This window comes from Engraulis encrasicolus, chromosome 7 (assembly GCF_034702125.1).
Source record: "Engraulis encrasicolus isolate BLACKSEA-1 chromosome 7, IST_EnEncr_1.0, whole genome shotgun sequence".
In the NCBI taxonomy this organism is placed as follows: domain Eukaryota; kingdom Metazoa; phylum Chordata; class Actinopteri; order Clupeiformes; family Engraulidae; genus Engraulis; species Engraulis encrasicolus.
In genome coordinates this window covers 26552199-26575228 of record NC_085863.1, presented here as the reverse complement: position 1 = coordinate 26575228, position 23030 = coordinate 26552199, and the positions used below count along the sequence as shown (strand labels likewise).

Genomic DNA, 23030 nt, shown 5'->3' with positions numbered 1-23030 from the left:
GAGGCCTGAAGTAGAGGGTACCGTAAGGTCATTTTGTCCAAAAGTTGTTTTTGAGTCCCTCCTATTCCATCATTAAAAGTCTGAGTGCCCTACTTTTTTTGGAATACACTGTTCAGTTCCCAAATGTGATGGAAAATCAATTATAACTCCCAAAGCATACATGGTTTCCAAGATCTGGAACCCCAAAATGGCAAGACTCTTCATTACACTTTTCACAAATTCAATTTTTAAGGCTTAATATAATCAAAAATAATCAAGGCATGCTATTTGTAAGTACATCATCTGGTAGACTGGGTCATAATGAGGGGCCATGGTGATTTTTAGGCCTGTATCTTCCTTCAAACTAAAACTAGAGGTGTCAAAATCTGCTTGTAAATTTTGAATGCAATGCACAGGCTTGAAAAGTGGGCGTGGCACCCACACTTTGGAGGGCTTCATCTCCACAACCGTTAGACGTAGGGTGCTAATACTTGGTATTCTTTCAATCGACATCAAAAGGTACCTGCATGTGAGATATCGGGTAAATCGGAGAGGGTCATGTGGGGAAGGCGTGTGAATTGACATGGAATGACCCTAATGCTTAATACATCTGGAAGAGAACATGTCTATACTCTGTAAAGATTCCCATTCATTTAGGTCAGGGGTGGGGAACCAACCTATGTCTCGAGGGCTGATTACGTTCTGCAGTTTCACATGAAATATGACACATTTTGTAAAGAAATTTTGGAAATTACCTTTGCAATACTTTTTTTTCAGGGGAGTTAGTGAAGGTGTGGTCTATTGTAAAGGTGACCGCCTAAAGTGCGGGGGTAAATCCGATTTTAAGCCACTTGACTACTCATTGATGCTTTTCGAGCGTCAAGCACTGACAACTAAACCCTCTGGGACAGAACAATTGAATGTGAATGCTTTAGGTTATTAACCTTCAGTTATCGTCACCTATTTTAGGGTTTCCCCTAGCACACTATACTTAAAGGTGCACTGTGTAGGATGTGGCCAGAATGGGTACTGCAACTATGCTGCTCATTGAAACTGTGCTGCATGTTGCCATAATTGATCTGTTCATGAATATTTACTAAATAATATACCAATATTTACCAGTTTAACCATAGTACAGCAAGTTTTGCAGCTGAAAAAGTCTATTTCTGGAAATTCAAAATGGCATATCACGGAGAAGATCCCACTTTTCATGTATGAAAAGTGCAATTTTCCCAGTCATAATGAATACTTAGAATTTTGTGGTGGTGGTAAGTATTCATGAAAAAGGTAACATTTGTGAATGGGTATCATTAATTCTGGAAATGAACTACAAAAAATGTTACACGGTGCACCATTAAGGTGCTCACCTTGACAACACCTACCACCTTGACTAGGTCGGTCGCATGAAAAGCTGAAGATGTTGAAAGTAATTTCTGAAGTGATTTACACAAAATTGTATTACTTGATTTACACTAATTGTACAAACTATACAAGTCATCTTTTGGGGTGATCACATAATATTTTACGCGAAACGGCAAAACATGTCAACCTTTGCAATGACAATCCTACTACATGATACTGGTTAACCTCCATCACCTTGCCTAACAAATGGAAAACACTATGGTAGCCTCTTACTGCAGATGGGACCATCAAACGGGCCTATCCACTCTTCGCTGAAAACACTCAACAACATCATAACAGCATTGCTATGCCAATGCAGAGTCAATTAAGACCAATTAAGACTTTTGCCGTTACCATTTTGGTGGCAATAAGGTGATAACAGAGGCCTCTGCGTTGAAGGGGTTAAACTACCTTGCTACCTCCAGCTGTCAGTCGCTCCTAGGGCAGTTCCTGCAGAAGGGAGAGCAGTGCAAAGAGAACACGTTACCCTGCTGCTGCTGGGCATGCTGAGAGCATGCTGCCTTTCTGATGGCATGTTGGTCAGTCTGACCCGTGCAAACTTCCCCACAGGGCATGCCGACACACACACACACACACACACACACACACACACACACACACACACACACACACACACACACACACACACACAAATATGTATACAGATAAACTAACACCATACTACTAACTGCCACAAAACTAACACAAATTCATGCCTAGGCCTACACAAGCATTGCCTACCTAAATAAACAGCTGGAAAGACCTATCAAATATATCCCTCCACACACTTCCTGAAATTCATACAGTATGAATAAACGTATCTCTACTCAAGTCTAAAACACACACACACACACACACACACACACACACACACACACACACACACACACACACACACTCATAACTCTCTGCCCTGTTGGTGAAGGACTCCGCTCACGAGCACAGTCAGGCACTGTTCATAAGGGACCGCTTCTTAACATGCCTTTGTTCTTCAGTAAACTACTGTCAGCCACGGCTTAATCCAAACAAACCACATAGCTGAGATAATATCTATCCGCCATGGCATGCACTGCACTGCACTGCACTGTCCCAAGGCACCAGGAACTGGTTGGACACCTCTTACGAAACTCGGCAACTCACAGCACAGCACAGCACAGCACAGAACAGCACCGCAGCATAGCTTCTCCGTGTCATCATCTTCATACAGTGTGTACTGTGCCTATGCCTGCTCTGTGACACCACGCTCACAAGCCATCTGTTCATCGCGTGTATGCACACACACACACACACACACCACATATGCGCACGCACACACACACACACACACCCCAAAGGCGTGAGATGGTACCACATCTGTCACAGTGTAACAGCCATGTTAGGCATCCAGGGCTGCATACACCTCTACTAGTGACAGGTGTACATGGTTTGCAGATGAATGGGGTGTGTGTGGGTGTATGCGTGCCTCTGTGGCGCGTAATGCATTTTGCATGTGTGAATGCATGTACATTACAATGCATTATTATGCGTGTACGCGTTTGTGTGTGTACAGCAGGTATGGTGTGGTGCATGCATTACGTGTGTGTGTGTGTGTGTGTGATACATGCATGCATGTGTATTTCTGTATACATGTATGCGTGTGAGACAAGTGCACACTATTTCCGAGCTACAAGTTCCATCGGCAGGTGCTCTGCGACGGAGCGAGACACACGTGTACACGCGCGCATAAGAGCCACCAGAGTCAACATGAGATCACACGGACGGGGAGAGAAAAACAAGAGGGGGCGGAGAGCGGGGCGGAAAGCGCACTGGACTGAGCCGCGTTGCCTCGCCTCGCCTCGTCTCTCTGAACTCGCTCAGGTTACAGCCATTATCCCGCCGTTTAATCAATGGCCCCCATCGGCCTGTGTCAGCCCTATGTCATCAGCATTGTGGCTGGCAGGCAGGCAGGCAGGCAGGCAGGCAGGTAGGCAGGCAGGCAGGCAGGCAGGCAGGCAGGCAGGCAGGCAGGCAGGCAGGCAGGCAGGCAGGCAGGCAGGCAGGCAGGCAGGGTGCTGTGCTGATGAGCCAGCCCACAGCTCCCTGAAACCTCAGAGTCTTGTACAACCTCGCCAAATAACCCTGCCGCACTATGTAAACAACTGAAGCACGTGTAGTATTTCATACACACTACACTACATAATTATTACTTCATATGTTTTAGATTGTGTTGTTACATTTTGCATCATATGCTTGTTATGATGCATATTATAATATTATGGTGCACGTTCTTTCATGGTTTAGTTTGCATGTTGTTAAATGTTAGGTTGTGTTTACATTTGTTAGCTTACATGTTATGTTTATAGGTGTTAGGAGAGTACCGTATGAAACTATGTTCTGCAATGAAGAACAAAAGTGGCTGGAACGTTAACCGGATATGCCATGTCATTTTATGTCATATGTTGTGTTACAGTCTAAATTGTATGTAAAGTTATGTTATTGTGCTTTTCAAGTAAAATTAAAATAAAAAGTGCCAGACATGTAAACGCTATGATATATGTGATATTGAGTTATGACTTGTGTTGTGCTATGGCATTATATGTAATGTTACAGTGCAGTATTTATGCTTTTCAATGAAGACCAAAAGTGGCTGTAAATGTAGTTGGATATCTTGTATGCAATATTCTGTGACGTGTTGTGATACTGATATGGTATACTGTATATGTTATAATGTTATTATGCTTAACAATGAAGACCAAAAGTGGGTGTGAATGTAGGCGGATATATGATCTGTAATATATAAGTAATGTAAGTTAATATGTTGTGCGATGGTGCACTGTGATGTTATAAGGCTGTTATTATGCTTTTCAATGAAGGCTGAGGGTGGATGTGAATGTAGCCGGATATTGACCTTCCTCAGTCCTGTGGCTCTGGAAGCTGAATGAATGGAACTTTTGAGTTCCCCCATTGTGGCCAGGAGGCTTGACCAGCATGAGATCACTTCCCCATTGTTTCATCTGCTGACATATTAGTTCAAGGTTCAACATTTCAGCGCAGCCTAATCCCCATAATGTGCCTTAATACTTCCCTGAGCATGGAAATAATCAGCAGGCGTAATTATCACTTGTTTTTCACATATATCAACAGTGTTGGGAGTACCTACTTACAAAAGTAATGAATTACTGTAATGCATTACTTTTTGATGTAAGTAATGTAAGGCATTACAGGGGGAAAAGCTGTAATATATACTAGTTAAGTAACTTACTTAAGTTAAAATTTGTTTTACTGTAACTTGGATTTTTATGGTTTTCAGTATGGTGGGTCAGAAAGAAGCGATTCCTCAACTCAACCTGCTACTTTTTAGTCTGCATGCTGCCGAAACACCTCCTGAATGGGAGGTGAAATACTTATGACTCATGAGCTTGATTTACACAAATTGCGAGATCCATACTAAAACATTTTTGCAAGAGTTAATTAAGTAATGCAAAAGTAGTGTAATGCCTTATATTTTAAATATAGTATTATTGCAGTGTAAGGGATTCTTTTGAAAAGACAATAACATGTAATCAGTAATGCATTAAGCTTACTGTTTTTGAGTAACTTGCCCAACACTGTATATCAACATGTTAACACTAGAGCTGTCCCTAACGGTTATTTTTCTCCCGATTAATCTATCAACTATTTTTTTTCGAATAGTCACGATTATTATTTAATTTTTTTGGAAGGCAAAAACTGTGATATGCCACTTAATTTTGACCTGAAAAATAATAGACAAATAAAGCAGAGTGCACCTAGGGCCTATTAGGACAATGATTTCTAGAAAAGGGGACATTTTATAAATTAGTCACAGACTAATAAATACAGGCCTAATATATCTATTTGTTTCAGTTCAAATCACTTATTCACTTAGCGTAAATGCAAAACAATGAGTATAGTATGACATTGGCGCATGGAGAAACTATAGGCCTAGGCCTACATTTCAGCCACTTATATTTTGACAAACAAGGCTACATAAGATTTTACCCATGACGTGTATATATAATAGTTGTACATTGTCATTTATATTTTAAAAATACAGTACAGTGAATCATTTATGTTTACAACACAGTTTCATTCGTCCCTCATGCAGGGGTCTATGTAATAGGAGCAGAGATAAGAATTTAAAGGGGTATGCCACTATTTTGGGGCTTATTACAGTTAAACTCGTTGGCTGGGGTTTATAAAGGTGGTAAAGTGTTTTATTTTTCATGTTAAGCGTTGTCTTGCTTTAAGACAAGTTAAAAGAGTGAATATGTCGCTAAGCTAGTGAAAGTCAATGTATCCATGTAGCATGCTATAATGCTACACGGATACATTGACTTTCACTAGCTTAGCGACATATTCCCTCTTTTAACTTGTCTTAAAACAAGACAACGTTTAACATTAGAAATAAGACACTTTACCACCTTTATAAACCCCAGCCAACGATTTTAACTGTATTAAGCCCCAAAATAGTGGCATACCCCTTTAACGCATAGACAAAAAGGGTCTAAGAGGGTAGGCTATGCCTTTTCCCCCACACAGGCGTACACATTCTACATGAGGGGTGCTGGTCACAGGGCCAGTTTTTCAAAATTCCCCCCATTAAAAGGGCTGAACAATATATTACACATGTATGTCTATATTCGCATTCATTATTTCTATATGCAGCCCGATGTCTCCTCTGCTGTGTCAATGAAGGCCTGCCACCTAACTCATTAAAACTGTCCCTTCTCTGAAGGTTTTTTATATCGCTCCCAAACCCAAGTTAACTACTACAACTTGACTAGACTTGTGATCCCTGTCTTTCAAGCACTTGTGGTTTTCTGTATAGGATGCATTTACTCCAGGAGGAAAATGCTAAGGAAATCGTCATTCAAATTGTTTTTAACAAAAACGGAAATCGTAAAAAAATTTTTAGCTCAAATCACGCAATCGACGGTATGTTGAACACGCCGACTTATTTATGCAATCAACGTAATCGATTACGTCGAATAGTCGGGACAGCCCTAGTTAACATGCAATCGTTTTGCAGTATTGCTTTTCATTCCTATTCATGACAGCATTTACATTTTTACAAGTGATGATTTAACAGGTCTATTTGTGTCATAATTGAATTATTCATCCATGACACAATGTAACACCAATACAGAAAGATACTTACTGCAAGTAGCTACATGAAACTATGCCAAAACTAAAAATGGAACAGTTTTTCATTCCCTTTGCATGTTTCGAGCAATGTACCTTCCAACAAAAGAGCCACATCAAAGGAATGTGAACACAGGTTTTTGGTTAAGGTTGTGCTTCAAACCAGCATCCACAAACAAACAGTCAGCACGAAAGCCACTACCATCAGAGGGAGAGACAACTGAAGAAGAAAATCTCAACACAAAACAAGCTTCCTCAGTTTCTGCTCTGACTGTTAGCCTAGTGTTGTGGTGAGAAAACATGTGAGGATCTCTACACAAAGGCTAGAGCATGAGATGTGTGTGGGTTGTGTGTGTATGTGTGTGTGCGCCGCGCGAGAGACGCTGAAGATATGCATGCATGCATGCAAACAGGTAGGCTGCAACTCCAAGAGTGCAACCGCAAACACAAAGTGTCAAATCATATCAAAAGCAAGAAACTCATGTCAGCAATGCTGAAACACCTTCCAAACCTGTCATATTGTGTCTAATGATGGAATCATTTTCAGAACTGTCTGAATATTTATATATACATAAATATAAACAAAATGCATGCATATGTATTCCCTCTCTCTTGTTTAAACACACGCACGCACACACACACACACACACACGCACGCACGCGCACGCGCACGCGCACGCGCACGCGCACGCACGCACACACACACACACACACACACACCACAGCGGAGCAGCAAAGCAGGTGCCTGGCTTACGGCAGGTATGCACAGACACTTCTGCCACAGCAGGTTTCAGATGCATTCATTTCCATGATAAACAATGGTCTCATTATTAACAGTGAATACTTGAAACACAATCAGATCAGCCTTTCTTGAGTACCTTGCGTGTCAATAATTTGTCCATGCCTTCATGCCTAAAGAGTGCTATTGCCAGGGCATGCCTGCTGTGGTATGCCATCTGATGGCGCTTGGCAGAGACCTTGATAACCCATAAACACATTCTCTGTGGAATGAGCATATCACTTTTGCATATGAATACAATGTAGTAACAATCATCACTGGCCAGTCCTTTGATAAGGTTATAACAAGGTGACAAAATCTGGGGTTTTTTGCAGGTGGCAACTACAAAAATTGCTGGAATAAGCATGAAATCCCTCAACTCAAGGAATTGTTCACTTGCTAATCGTGTGTGTATCACGCTATGTGAATGACTTGTTCGTGAGCTTTTAAGTTGCAGACATCATGGCATTTTACTTAAACGCATACTCCTGTGTTCTTGACGTCTCACATGGCTAGAAAGTGTGTCAGAGCTAGTTGACTGCAATCCTCCGGCGTGGTATTTTGAGCCTACAATGCCCCTTCGTGTGCTTTGCCGTTCAGCTGTTCGGTAATTAGGTTGATCTACACAAACAAACAACAATCCTACACTGCGACAAATAACCTGCACGTATCCCTAGGATTCCCTCGCGCTGGGAGAACACATCATTAAAATAACAAAATCCGTACCTTCATTACATCAATGTTCGCATACTATAGCATGTACTACATTGTGAGATCTTGCCCTGACCTACTAACACACGAAAACACCATGAACTCGTCATGGACCTCTTTGCAAACAAATAATGCGTCAACCTAACTTTGTATCAAGTGGAGCCAACGCCCACGGAATGGCGGTATGCTATTGGCCATCACTGGCATGTTAGCCCGCCTCTTACAAAATATGATTGGCCTGTGTGCCATCTGTCAAAGGAGATATTTTCGATAAATACCCTGCCTTTTTCGCGTTAGGTTGCGTGGTCAAGCAACAAACAATATTACAAGGCCCGATCACGTTACATAAATGGCTAAAGGCATGTTGTAGTTCTACAGACATAGCAAAAAGAAGGTATCGCGGATTTCCCAGTTAAACACATGTATACACGACGTACAACAATAAGCACAGCATTAATACCCAAAGGAAGCCATCGACAAACATGCCTGGTCGTGAAAACAAACAGCCTCGTTGGAAGTACAGTATCGGCGTTGAACTAAAACCAATTACATTTGGCCAAACATGTCACAAATCCTTGAGTGATGTGGGGAAATTCCACATACATAGCTGAAGGTTACTGTAGCACGCTGCTTTCCCGAGCAAATTTTCCTCTGGACATTGCACAGATGGGGGCGTGTACCAGTATACCGTTTTACATGACCTATAAATCCATTAACGGGGTGGCTGTGTTGTTCCCACAGTATATGGATGATTTCGTCGTTGTATCCTGTCGAAATGTAGCCAAACATGTGCCCACTTGTACACAAATCAAGTCACAAGTTATCGACTGATCGATATGCTGTATATGGACATTAACAGAACAGGGGTGGTTATTAATTGCTGGTGGTGCCCTTTCATCACCAGCTACTAGAATGGGAAACAATACTGCAGTTAATAGGCGGAAATGAAACTTACGGAAAAACACTGGACTTGGACAGTGCCAGTAGCAGCTATTAGTTTTAATAATCGATAGAGGCGGCCATGGACAACTGCTGTTTTTACTGGGCAGGGGAATGTTCACAAATAGCGCTATTTGCACAGAACGTGCAGTATTATATTCAAAACGTTATTAATATAGTGACTAGGTTGTGTACATTGCATGAAAGGGCTTGTATGCAAATATTGCAAACTGCAATGTTGACAACACAAGCTAGCACTCCCGTCTGTGCTTGTGCAAAACGCGACCAATGTTTAGACTCGTTTTTACAAGACACACCAAGCATAAAATACCCCAAATAAGAACACACCAGGTAGCTATGACGGTTCCGAGACTATTTGTGGTTACTTAACCACAAATTATTCAGTACATATGCTCAGGTTTAACGCGGAACTAAATCTTGTTTCTCAATAAGTATGGCCTCCGTCCCTCCCCTCTCTACAGTGGCAACGAGATAGCTAGCGAGCCAACAAGCTACAACAACTTAGCACAGGAGCTAACCAGGGAGAAGGCTGTTTTTAAGAGATCATGGAAATAAATTCGATTGCATGACTGCAAAACCTTAATAATACATCAGAACTCACCTTTACAACACCCATAAAGTTATCTTAATGTGGTTAATCTCAGTATTTGTCCGTCTTTAAGCGAACTTTCTGTCATTTCTTCTGAGTCCACGCTGCCTTCCTCTCTGGTTTGTTTTGTTTATCTTCTTCCTGACGGGTTCCTGGAAAGCGCGTGACTCTCTTTTCACGTGCTTAGTCCTTGACCAATCAGAGAAGAAAGTTGGGATTGACCCAAAACAATACATTTTCTTTCATGCAGCCATGACATTAAAAAGACTTAAAACATTATTTGCCATCCATTTATCTATTTGTCCTAAAGCGATTTATACTTAAAATGTGTTATTTTCAATATTCCTAACCACCTCTACTATGTTCCTGTTCATATATGTGTGTGTCATGATATATTTACAATATACTATCTGCAGATATTCTCTCTGCATTTATGGATGTATACGGTTGGTTGATTGTTTGATTCCTATTGCATTTGTATCAGACTTTTCTTTCAGTTAAAAAAATAAAATAAAAAATAACCATAACATTACACAATCATATTTGTTTGTTGTAAAAACATATGATCAGATATTCCGCACAATACTGCATTATGACACTACACTGGGATTTCCATATAGGCTAAAAGACAAGGGTCATGTAAAGGAAGGGGGGAAGACATAACACTTTACAACAAGCTTTCTGGCAAGAGGAAAGCGGCCAACTGCAATCAAAATTGGGTTTCATAAGTATGACTTCATGTTTGAATCTCATGTTTGAATCCACCTCGCTAGCTTGAATCTCTTGCTTTGAATCTGTGCTTAGCTTCTGCCCACTATTGCCAAGCCGAATAGCCACTAAACCAACACTATAAATAATACAAATACTAGTCTGTCATACAACAGTGAATGGGTGAATGTGGTTGATTTTGGAAACAGTAACAGCCTCTAATAATGTTACTATCTCATGCTCTACCAGCGTAGGGTATTATACTCAAGGCCGCTGACAGCTTTGGCCAGGCCTGGGGCAAAATCAACTAAAAGGGCCCCCAACCCAATACATATAATGCAACGAGGACACAATTCTGGAGCCCCTTTCTCCCTGGGCACGGGACGACTGTCCCCTTTGTCCCCCACTGTCGACTTCCCTGATTATACTGTACATACGCAACAATTGAGGGAAAAGGAAGACTGAAATCTGAGCCGATGGTGTAGTGTAATCATCCCATTCACTGCGCTAATCACACACTAAAACAAAATGATGGGCACTTGAATACCTCTGCAAAGGTCTCTGCAGTACATAAAATGAAATCCATATTCATTCAAAACCACAATTATGAGGAAGCAACAAACATGAGTTAAAAAGGTAAATCAGTGTATTTTTCTGCTCAATTGCAGCATAAAGCTACAAAAAAATCTCAATAATTAATTACGTCAACATACCAGCAAATCTTCAGATATACAAAGGCATCCTTGAAGTGAAAACATGAAACACAAGCATGATGTTATTTACTCTTTTGCACTAAATCATCTCACATTTAGACAAGAGTGACACAAGACATGGGTTCATACAGGACGTGGGAATTCCAAGATTTCAGGGAGTTTTTGAGACATTGTGGTTTTGTAAAGAACTCTTTTGAGTCCTTCCCAAAGCAATTCTGAAATGGCTTCAATAAGAAGGGGGTGAGCAGGCGGGTGGGTGTTTGGGTGCTGGCGGTGGCAGGGGGGGTTGGACTACTGTGGTGAGAGGGTCCAAGACTGTCAGCTTAGGCCTGAGTCCAAGGCCCTTGGGCAGTCTCGAGGAGTCTGCAATGCACCCGCTGACTTAGAATCTGCCCGCGTTCCAGGGCCTCGTGCCAGCCTTCTCACTAAATAACAGGTTACTCAGCAGAAACACAACACTTGACAAACAAAAAAGAGGGCGAATAATACTTTGAGCTGATGAGAAACCAGCACTTTCTTGTCGGTCAAGAGAAAGAACTTTTCCATGCAGGAAAGCTTAAAAAAAAAAACACAATAAGCTTCGTTATTCTTGGTTGGACTGACAATAATGTTAAGTTAATGAATACTAGCTCAGCTCCTGTACTCGCTGCATTTCATTGGCCCAAATGGAAGAGCCAGGACAGGGTATATCTGAACAAAAAGCACACCCTCAAATTGAATCTTGTTAGTAGCTTAAGTTATGCGAGCGGTAGAGATTTTTTGTTGTTGTTGTTTTAAAAAAAGGGTGCAAGTTTTGGTCCTTGTGTTGAAGTGCTGATTAAGTCTTTTGTCCTCTGTTATGATGACCTCCTGTGTCTGTGTGACTACGACCAGTGTTGATTTAGGTACCAAATGGTGTCATTGCTCAATGCCGGTCCGAACAGTGGATTAAGCTGTGCCAGGATTGCGATCAGCCAACTGCAAAAGAAAGGGGAAGAAGTTCAGTATTTTTGGAAAGAGAAACAAAAATCTCTCCATAATTTATCAAGATGTTCTGTATGTATGTGAGTCCAGCAACACATAAGTAAATATTTCTGTGCAAAAGTCCTCAATACATGGTAGCTGAATTAATTTAGAAACACATTACCTCAGAGAAAAAGGCAAGCCAAAAAATGGTCATGACAATTTTCGCAATGAAAAAGGCAGGAAGAGGAGAACCCAAATTAGACAGAAAATCTACAACCTACAGGCTAAATTATATTGAGGCAAAACTTGTCATCATGCAAATATGTACAGCAAAAGTGTAGGAGTCATGAATTGCAGCCTGTAACTGACCCCATAAATATTTGGCTAATTCTCATTGGAATAGTATTTAGAAAATGTGTTCCCTTACACAAGAGTGGGACATATTTCTCAAACAGAACTGCTATTCCACATCTAGATACAGTAAATAAGTGAACCATTTGAAACGTTTCACAAATATTTAGACATCTGAAACCATGATTTTGTTAAAAAATAAAAAAGCAGTGTGTTTTCTTTCCTTCTTTTTTCTTTTGCAAGCATTTTGTTTGGAGGATCCAATTATGAAATCAATAATTGATTCTTACCAAAAAAGTGTTACTTTTACACATCTTTGGTTATCTATTTACATGTATTTCTGGGTTTATGAATGATATAATGAAACTACCCTGCCCCATAGACATACTAAAAAAAATAATTTAAAAAAATGCAAATCCAATCACCCCTCGCCAACAATGGCATGTGCCCTGATAAATAAACTTTAACGCATTTGCTTACTCTGTGAACTACAGTCAACAGTATTGTTCAGTGTATCTACTGCCTGCCTATTTTGTCTATTGTATGTAACTAAATAAAAAGCTCTGTGTAGTGTAAAATAGTGTTTCCCAACCTCTTGCCTACCCCCTAAGCCTTTTTGTCATACCATATCCCTTCCTCTATCCCAACATGATGACATGCCATACATTTGCCGTTGTTACATTTTCCACATACCCAACACAGTGTACTTGTGTACCCCTAGTGTAGAGGTGGGGAACCTTTTCATTTGAGCGGCCACTTTAAATTCATCTGAGGGCCGTAAAAGTCCTCAGAGGACCGTACTATGAACACAAACTAGGATTTCCCCCAGCACTTTAGGCCTATATTGAAGGCAGTGTCCTTTGAAACATACCCCACCTTCGAATGTATTTTCTGAGATTCCATTACAAAATATGTTACATTTCATGTGAAGCTGCACAACATTAAAATGACATAGGGGCCAGATAAAACGGCCTCAACGGCCCCAAACGGCCCTCGAGACATAAGTTCCCCACCCCTGCCCTAGTGGTACACATACCCCTGTTTGAGAATCACAGTGTAAAAAATTCACAAGTATCATCCAATACAATTCATCTATATGGTTGAGATATGCATGTAAAGAACTTGATAACCAGCCACCAACTTCTTTGTTATGTATGGGCATGAAAATACACAATTCCTAAGATTGTTGAATCTTGTAAGTCATGCTTCCTAACATTCTCACTGAAACACACAAGATTTTACATTTCGAAAACAACCTTTGGCAATTATATGGATCCAATATGAATGCAGGCAGCATTGACACTCACACTGCCCCCTGGAGTGCTGCTTTCGTATCTTCAGTTTACCCAATAGGGAGTAACAAGTAGGCTAGAACTACTTCCTATTGGGAACATTTATTTTTATGTGAGATTGCGGCAAATAACCTGCAGTGAAGTGTGCGTTCATTATACCACCAATCCCCAAACGGGTACATTGGTAAATGTGCAAATCTCTAGGTCTCTCTGTGTGTCATTCGTGAGGCAAGGGTCATGATTTGAACACAGACTCAATAAAGCCCAGGAATTAAAGTTACTTACAATAAATAGCAGCTCACGGCCGTGAGTACTAGCATGGTGATGATGACTCTGTTGGTGGAAAACATTAGACAATCAGAGAAAGCACAACAGACATCTGTTGAGTTCATGTGACGCAACTGCCTGACAATCACATGATTAATATGGCGTGAAAGGATAAAAATATAGCCTAAAGCAACTATGTAAACTCGAGCCTTGTTAACTTTTTGTTTAGGTCGTGTATTGTGGTACAATTTAAGTAAAGAGACTGAATGCAACCAGTCGAAGTCCAGTCACCCACCCACATTCAAAACTTTTTAAGTCCTCTGAAGAGTTATGAAGTTTACTAGAGCTCAACTTATCTACAATTCCAAACAAGTAACAAAATGAAACACATTTACAACGTGTTTCATAGGATGTTGACACCATTTGACAAAGTTAAAAGGTAACAGCTCAACAATCTAATCGGGTAATTCGAGATTTTCTCCAAAATCGTGATTTGCTCTATGGCTAGCCATAACTAGCTAGCCCAACTTTATGTTCACTTACCCTCGGTTTGGTCCTTTAGGAATGAACCATGGGACAACTCCCCCAACGAATCCCCAAAACAAAGTGAAACCCGCCATCGAAATCGCAAATGTGTGTTCTGCCATTGCTGTCTTATCTTAATAATACGCTGTTTTCAAAACGTTTCTAGTCAATACCGGTACAGTAACTTTTGACAGACTTTCTCTACGTACTCCGACACATCAGGAACTGAAGTCACATGACTTAGGAAAGCGCGGATTGGTTGGTTATACACAAGAGAGAAGTCTGTGAAGTTCAGCAGCAGAAATGTTTGATTATATTGAAACGGTGGCACTGGGTCTCATTTTCACAATTGTTCATTGTTTCCAATGCAATATAATCTAATCAAACGGTAGAAACTGTAACCTCACATATGAGGACACTAGACGCCAGTAATGACAAAATCTAGCATTGTTTTATTAATTTACAGTGTAGAATCAATCTAAAACAAAACAAGCAGCCCAGCAGCATCTGAGACACCTCTGAAAAAAGTGTCATATTTTCAGAGAGCTCTTATGTATTAATAAATAAATGGAAATAAATACTATGACACACAAACAAGCGATAAAGCCAAAGGCTGGCTTCCTGTGCGATTAAGTGTCAATGATTTTAACAGTGCCATCATGCCCACACATCATTGTGGTTTTAGTAGATCTAGCATTTGTAAATGAGCAGTCATGTCCAACTATCAATTTCAAATGTCCAGCTGATGAGGAAAAACAAGTCTTTTTCACTGATTACAACTCAGTTTTGATCTTGTGCATGAGGTCCTTCTGGTCCACCATCTCGGCCTGGCGACTCCAGCGGTGGTACGCCAGCAGGGCGATGTTCTTGGCCGCCACGGAGCTCATCTCCATGGCGCTGCCGGCCCACTCAATGCCGTTGAGGTAGTAGAGGCCGTCGTGCAGGACGACGGGAGGCAGCTCCTCAGTGCTCCAGTAGTGCGGGTAGGCCTGCCAGTCCGTCACCTGCACCGAGTAGTAGGACTTGAAGAGCGTCTTCAGTTCCTTCTTGCCCAGGGGCTCTTGGGAGAACACCTTGTAGACGCCAGCCTCCTGGGGCGGCTTGCGGCGGAACCCGGTCGTGATGTTGACGGGGCACACGTTGGCCACGCTGTTGAAGAACAGCTCCGGTGTGTCGGTGGTGAGGATGCTGGCGAAGGGGAAGAGCTTGGGGTCCGGGTAGCCGAAGTAGGAGCAGTTGAGGTAGCCGTGGACGATGGAGGCCACGGTGTGGTGGTAGGTGCCTGCGATGGAGGGAGGGGGCTGCTGCTGCTGCTGGGAGTCGGACTCGGACTCGGAGACCGGCTCGGACTCGGACTCGAAGCCTTGGAAGGAGATGCCAGAGCCCACGCTAGGCTGCAGCGGCGTGGCCACCACCACAATGTCGTACAGATCCTCGCGCTTCTCCGTCTGGGTGCTGTAGCTGAGGCGATACTGGATTGACTCTCCTGCAGGTGAAACGGAAAAAACAAGAGCTTTAATATTCAACTTGTCTGATGAGGGTATGATTATCGTCCAGTACTGTCATATGAGTTGAGGATATAGAGCAATGTCGCCAAGATGTTCATAGGGTTGGGCATCAAGTGAAATAACACCTACTGTATGATGTTCCTTTCACACTCACACACACACACACACACACACACACACTCACACACACACACACACACACACTTGAGGGTACTGTGGCTAACCTAGCTCTTAGTAGGAGGAGTAGCCCTCTAAATGTAGGTCTTGACTTATATTATCATTATTTTATCAAACCACAAAGCCTGAGACCTCTTCCATTAGCAGATTTACCACTTACAAAAACATAAAAAAGTCAGCGACAGTGGTATTCAATTCAAAATGTTTTGGGCGTGTGCCCTATTTCAGATCATGAACCAACAAATATCCGTTGGCTCTACAGGTTTACCACTTAATCAAAGTAAAATTACCCGCGAGATACTCCACTGCCAGGGCTCTAAACTAACTTTTTTCACCACCAGCCAAAATGCCCATTAGATGTCAATCTTACTAGCCAAACAGAAACTCATTAATGGCTCAAATTGGCTAGTAAGTTGGTCTTTTCTACCAGCCAAAGTGAAATTTCACCAGCATTTGGCCGGTCGGCTGGTGTCAATTTAGAGCCCTGCCTAAGGTTGCCACCTCACTCCGACAAAAATCCTGGACATTTTGACCATCGAACGACCTTTTTTCTTAACGGCGCACGGCCCTTCGCACATATACCCAATCGCCCTTGTGCGCTGAAAATGACACTTTTGCTAGTTATTTATTTAGTTAATTGCTTAACAAAATATAGCAGGCTTATTATTTTGACTATTTCCAATAGTTTTTGGCTGTGGACAGACACCTAGGGGTGGGGGCAGTAGGCCTTGTGGGCACCGGTAAAGGGGGAATAAATAGGCCTACATTCTGTTTGCTTATGTGGAATACAAAAATAAATAATCAAATTGTTCACCGTCTCTGAATGCCTGTACTGTATATAATGATGTGGGGTGTGGTGTCAAACAGCTTCCTTATAGTGGGGGTGTGGGGGCTTTGCTCCTGCTTGCCTGTGCATCTGCTGCTTACTGCTCCTGGCTAAACAAATAGCCTAGGCTTCATAGGACATGTAACTGGTAGTCCTGTGATGATTTTGTGACCAAAAAGCACAGAATTTCTTGGTTTGATTATGTTAGCTCTTTGGATTTGACATGATTAAAAATAGGCTATAAAAACTTGGCATCGTCATCTAAGCCGCTTTATCTGTGATGGTTTTGAAATGCATTGAGATGACTGACACCTTAATTTCCCTAGCTCACTATTAAAAGTAGGATCCTCATATTAGTCCATAGATGGCCTACTCTATTCTACAACTTCAGAAGCATTTTCGCTGGGCACAGGGAGCAGCTAGCAGAAAATCGACTGGGCATGTTTTACTCACATTGCCTATTTCTCCTGCATCATGTCGACCCTTTACGTTTTTTTTCTTTATTGGCCGGTCACGGTCATCGTCTCCTAAAAACTGTCGTCTTTCTACCCATTTCACGTTAAAACTTATCTGCTTTTAGTCACTGGATCCTTTCGTTGTCTCACATAGTTCAACACATTCTCTCGGTCTCTCCACCTCATCGTCAACACTCCGAAATCCGAATGAGCCGCGCGCGAGCTTGCTGCGTCATTTGTCTCTAGAACTACAGGTGTAGAGCTCTAGAGCCAATGAGATCGGTGCATATGTCTATGGACGTATGCACGCTGCAATTTAGTACTGACGGTATTGATGGTTGAAATACAGATTTTGCCCATTATGTACAAATTCCGGGACATTCAGTGTCCCAGATTTGTATTTTTTCTTTCCGGGACAGACCATAAAAATCCGGGACAATCAGGAAAATCCGGGACAGGTGGCAACCCTAGCCCTGCCCACTGCTATATCTACCACACCAACATCGAGAGGAGTCAAGTTACACACCTGCAGCCTGGGGGGAGATGGCATTGACCTGTGCCTGGATGAGATTGGCTCTGGCCAGCTTCAGCAGCCCCGAGCAGACCAGCTTATTGCCCCCCTCCACTGCCCACAGGCTAGCCTGGGCCCCGGCAAGAGACACAGCTCCTGGAAAACAGACACGGCAAACCATACTCGCTCATTTTCCCTCCATACAACCTGAGAGTCACGCAATGTTTGTAACCCACTTTGTCTTTTCTTTATTTTTGGCTTTCTACTACAGTTTCTCTTAATATGTATTTTTTCTGGACAGCGCCAGAGCTGTGGCTGAAATAACCATAATTACCATGACTGCACAATTTGCACTTTGAGCAGAACAAATTAAGTCATTATAATGCAGTAATAATAACAGTAATAGCATAGTAATAATAATAGTAATGAAGTAGTTATTAATATAATTTATTACCAGACATCGACTGCTCCTCTGCTTACAATGACTATTGTAATACCGTATGATATAATGCAGTTTAGTACCACACACAGACACCTGTCCTTTGCTTACCCACGAATGCAGGGATGCTGCTGTTCTGTCCGTAGTTGACCCTCATGATGGGGGCGATGACCTCGTCGATGAAGCGCTGGGAGACGCCGAGCTCCAGCAGGGACTCGGACAGGGGCCGCCGCGTCATGTTCAGGAAACCCGAGCCTCCCAGAGAACTCAGCAGCTCCTCTACCGAGCTGAAGGCATAGCCATGCGCCTGGTACTTATAGATCCTGATGGAGGGATGGGAAAGAGATGGGGGGAGAGGGTAAAGAGAGGAGAGAGGGACAATTAGAGGGTAAAGAGAGGAGAGAGGCATAAGTGAGATGGGTAGGTGACAATTTGAAGCTCTGTGCGTGTCTGTGTGTTAGAGACAGGGGCTGATGTCGCGCCATGTTGAAGCCCGAGCCTTCCAGAGAACTTAGCAGCTCCTCTACTGCCCAGAGCACCTGTCACCAGAGCACCTCAAACGTGGAAGATTATTTTGTGCTTTTATTTAGAGCAGTGTCAGACTAATGTTTCAACATCAAAACATTATCTCTGGCCTTACTTTTCTGGAATATGTGTGTGTCTGAGACAGAGACAGAGAAGGGTGGGGGCATATCAGGTTCAGTATTGATTGTCAGATGAATCCGTGGGGGCAGGTAGAAAGATGCTGGAGAACCATTGCCAGTACCCATTCCATTGACTGGGAATTCTAATTTTGAGCACATCTACGGGATCCTCTTGTAATCTCAGCCTTCACTTCAGCCTGGAATGGGATGAGCTGGTAACTAGCTATGTTAGAGAGAAAGAGAGGCATAGACGTATGGTATGGGTATCAGGTTCAGTGTATTGACACTCATGTTAGATGAGTCTGTGTAGTGCAGTGTTTCTCAACCTTTTTTTTAGGTGAGGCACCCTTTCAATTTCTGAACATTTTCAAGGCACCCCAAACCAACAAGCTATAACATGGCATCGCATCGGATTCCACAAAAGCTTAGAAAAGTAACACATTTGGAGACATCACACGACCTACGTTCGAAGTTGCAGCTGACTGGGGCGACCTATATTTACTTTATTGTGCGTAAATGGCAGATGAAAGATTCCACTGACTATTATTAACTAATCAATTTAGACAAATATGTATTATATTACATAATTTACTTATTAGCCACATTTCTGCGGCACCCCTGAGGGGGGCCCGCGGCACCCCAGGGTGCCCCGGCACCCCTGTTGAGAAACACTGCTTTAGGGTACAGATGCTGGAGGTCGTCTGTTACCCATTAAGATTGACGGGGAATTCTTACTGTATTTACAACAGCCTCCGAGCTGTTCTTGCACCCTACGTAAGCAGGGGCGTAGCAGCCAATTTTGGGCCCTATGCACAATTAGCTCCAATATCTACCATCTAGCCATATATCTACATAAATCGAACTGTGTGTGGCCCCCGCATTGGGGCCCTGGTGACACAGTCACACTTTACCCCCCTGGACGACACCCCTGGATGTAAGCATAGGATGAGATAAGCAGGTAAAAATGAGACTGGCTGTATGTGGGTGTGTGTGCGTGTGTGGCCTGCCGTAGCTTCCCCTCAAACTAATTTAATTCGTTTAAAGTTACAACTTGTAACGTGGAAGGAAAATGTTTCGGACTGGAGAATCGAACTGCCGTCTGGCAAGATTCTGCGTGCATGTGTGTGCTACTACTGTATGTGCGTGTGGTTTAGTGGGAGAGAGGCATAGAGAAATGGTCTCAGTTTCACTATATTGATCATGTCATATTAGATGAGTCTCTATGGAGGGTGTGTTTAGGGGGAGGGGTACCCAGGGACAACGTTGCTGGATGATGTCTGGCGATACCGCTATGCTCTAGCATCCTCAGACTGGGATGAGCAGATTACCAAAACAAGTTGTGTGTGTGTGTGTGTGTGTGTGTGTGTGTGTGTGTGTGTGTGTGTGTGTGTACACAGTTTCAGGTTTGTTAGACAGAGAGAGGTGTAGAGCAGGGGTGGGGAACCTATGTCTCGAGAGCCGTTTGCGTCCCTTGAGGGCGTTTTATCCGGCCCCCGATATAATTTTAATGTTATTCCGCTTCACATGAAATATGACATATTTTGTAAAGGAATCTTAGAAAATGCATTTGCAACACAATTAAGTTATATTCAGGGGACCTAGAGAAGGTGATGTTTGTTTAAAAGGTGGCTGTCTTCAATATAGGCCTAAAGCAGTGTTTCTCAAACTTTTTCAGATCGAGGACCACTTTCCCCCTGAAAAAAATGTTCAGGGACCACCTATCAAATGAATTGACAGTTGACGGGTGCTTATTTCGATGCAGATCACTTAATTTTTATATTCATTTACAAGCCTCTTATTGTGGAGAAAATAAGACTTCAGCTATTTTTACCTTTGTAATAATGTTACAAATATAGCTTACTGCTAGCTCGTCTTGGAAAAGCAGAAATCCCTTCGTGGACCACCTGAGCTCTGTCGCGGACCACTAGTGGTCCCCGGACCACACTTTGAGAATCACTGGCCTAAAGTGAAGGGGAAAATCCTGGTTCATAGTACGGCCCTCGGATGAATTTGAAGTGGCCCTTCGAATGAAAAAGGTTCCCCACCCCTGGTGTAGAGGCATCACTTTCAGTGTACTGGCTGTCATATTAGGTGAGTCTGCAGACTAAGAGTTGGGCGGAGGGCAGGGGTAAAGTATGAGGAAAAGATGCTAGAGGATGGATGGTGCATTTACAAAAGCATCCCTCCTCCTGGATGCTCAATGGCATCCTCAGCCTGTGGGACCGACCCCAGACCTTAATCTCAGTCTGTGGGACCAACATACCTCATGAACTTCTCCATGATCTCCTCCACCCACATCTGCAAGCGTATGAAGCTGATGCCGTAGCGCCACCACAGGCGGAACAGGTCCAGGAGGTACCAGTCAGTCTCCTCCAGTATGAACTCCTCGCCGTTGAACACAGCTGTTTTCCCAGCAACATTCTTCCTGTACTTCAGTCCTGACAAAGCGTTATGATTAATTAGTGATGACCTATCCACCAAAGTCCTCTGTACAGTATTTGAGGAGTTTCATTGCAAAATGTTGTAGGCTATATATCCATTTTGGGAAGTTGACATTTTTGTATTGGGCATTCCATTGCAAAATGCATTTTATACAGGTTTAAAAAGTATGTTTTCAAAATATTTGAATGGCAAGTATTCACATAGATGATAGGACTTCTGAACAGTCATTTCCAATAATAAAAAGCAGAAGTAAAAAAAGGTGGATAGACCATTTTGCAACGAAACTATTTCATTTCTTGTCCCAAGATATGGACACCCTTACCAAGTTGTTTGACGAAGTCTTGCATGTGCAGGTTTAGAGAGTGGATGATGGATCCACCTGACTCATAGTCGTTGTGGTTAACTGTGACTGTCGCCAGACGACCTCCGACAGTTCCTTTCTCAAAGACATCAATGCGCACCTCAGGCCCAAAGTGTTGCCTCAAGAAATGAGCAGTCGCAGTGCCCCCAATTCCTGCCCCAATAACAGCTGCAGATACACAGAAAGGGTGACATCATCTCCAAGATTTTTGTATGGCTGAAGTTGACTAGTGACAACACAGTAGCCTACAGTACTACACTGTCACAGCACATGCATCATCATTGCAATACATGGATCACAAACATTGAGTAGAGCTAAAACAGCAAACGGGCATAGAATTGTGAGCGCACTGCTTTTGTTGAATGTACTGCATGAGGCAAATGATGTGGTTAGCATAGCATCGCACTGCTTACCGATACTGGATGGTGGTGCGCCATCAAGTTGGGCAAACCCCGGTTCTCCCAGCACACCAACATATGTTAAAATCTGCAGATGTAACAGTAGCCATGTGTTCATCGTTAACCGGACAAAATAGGACCCTGGACAGTCAGGTTCGCGGAAGAGTGATGTTGTCGATGATGGTTTGGACAGTCACTGGATCAGTCATCGGGTCCACGATCAGTTGCTAACTCACTCCAACTCCAATAGCAGGAACACCGAATACGATGAGCGCTGCGAGGCACAGGAAGTCCTTTCTCTGACTCGATGCAAAACTAGAACTAAATAGGCGCACTTTCAGGGTTTGACAACGTCCACCATCCAGCAACACACGGGTGCCTTGGTCCCTGCCGATTACGCACACAATGCTCAAACCTATCACAAGGCGAGCGATTCTTTTTCCGGAGTGGGTGGGGCCAAATTACATTGGCTGAGCCAGAGAAACATTGAAGGGTGGGCACACAGGTTAATACAGGTCTGTGGGTGGGCACTGGGCACTCTTCCTCAGCCCATGTTTAATGTCTGCCACAATGCCAATTATATTAACTGATGAAAGTAGCACGAGGGGAAGTGAAGTCTCCATTTACCAATGTCACCAGTCAGTATTCCTTGAAATTGCAAAACATGCAGAGGATTCTGTAAGGGTAGTCATTTGCCTGACTACTTCTATTCACTGCTGTCACATGTTCATACCAGGGCACCAGCAGTTTGTCTTGTAGGTTAAGGACTAGGCATGACAGCATGGGCTTTCTATGTCCGTTTCTGACACATGGCCATGTACCCAGCAATCACAATTAACATGTTAATCTTTATTGGCATGTAGCCCTTCACCCTGACCAGGACAAGTCTTAGCAACATGTAGGCAGCT

General features: G+C 42.7%; 3 protein-coding genes across 4 annotated transcripts in view; all 3 read right to left on the bottom strand.

Moving 5' to 3' along the window:
- crebrf (creb3 regulatory factor) overlaps positions 1–9857 on the bottom strand; it is a 39525-nt gene extending 29668 nt beyond the window's left edge. Inside the window, exons 1-2 of one of the 2 annotated variants that reach the window (XM_063203173.1) lie at positions 9573–9857; positions 1735–1830 (exon numbers count right to left, since the gene is read on the bottom strand). The gene's annotated coding sequence lies outside the window, so the exon portion shown is untranslated. The remainder of the gene's footprint in view (positions 1–1734; positions 1831–9572) is intronic. The other variant, XM_063203172.1, reaches the window with a different exon arrangement.
- Positions 9858–10896: 1039 nt separating this feature from the next.
- On the bottom strand, positions 10897–14744 carry LOC134452667 (V-type proton ATPase subunit e 1-like). The gene is made up of 3 exons (XM_063203170.1): positions 14380–14744; positions 13855–13902; positions 10897–11938 (listed from the first exon to the last, which is right to left on the bottom strand). Exons 1-3 carry the CDS (start codon positions 14481–14483, stop codon positions 11845–11847), a joined length of 246 nt encoding a protein of 81 aa, XP_063059240.1. The 5' UTR covers positions 14484–14744; the 3' UTR covers positions 10897–11844.
- Positions 14745–14790: 46 nt separating this feature from the next.
- Positions 14791–22530, bottom strand: LOC134452668 (prenylcysteine oxidase-like). The gene is made up of 6 exons (XM_063203171.1): positions 22138–22530; positions 21686–21892; positions 21185–21359; positions 18389–18600; positions 17854–17994; positions 14791–15847 (listed from the first exon to the last, which is right to left on the bottom strand). The coding sequence occupies exons 1-6, from the start codon at positions 22238–22240 to the stop codon at positions 15135–15137; spliced, it is 1551 nt and encodes a 516-aa protein (XP_063059241.1). The 5' UTR covers positions 22241–22530; the 3' UTR covers positions 14791–15134.
- Between the last annotated feature and the right edge of the window lie 500 nt (positions 22531–23030).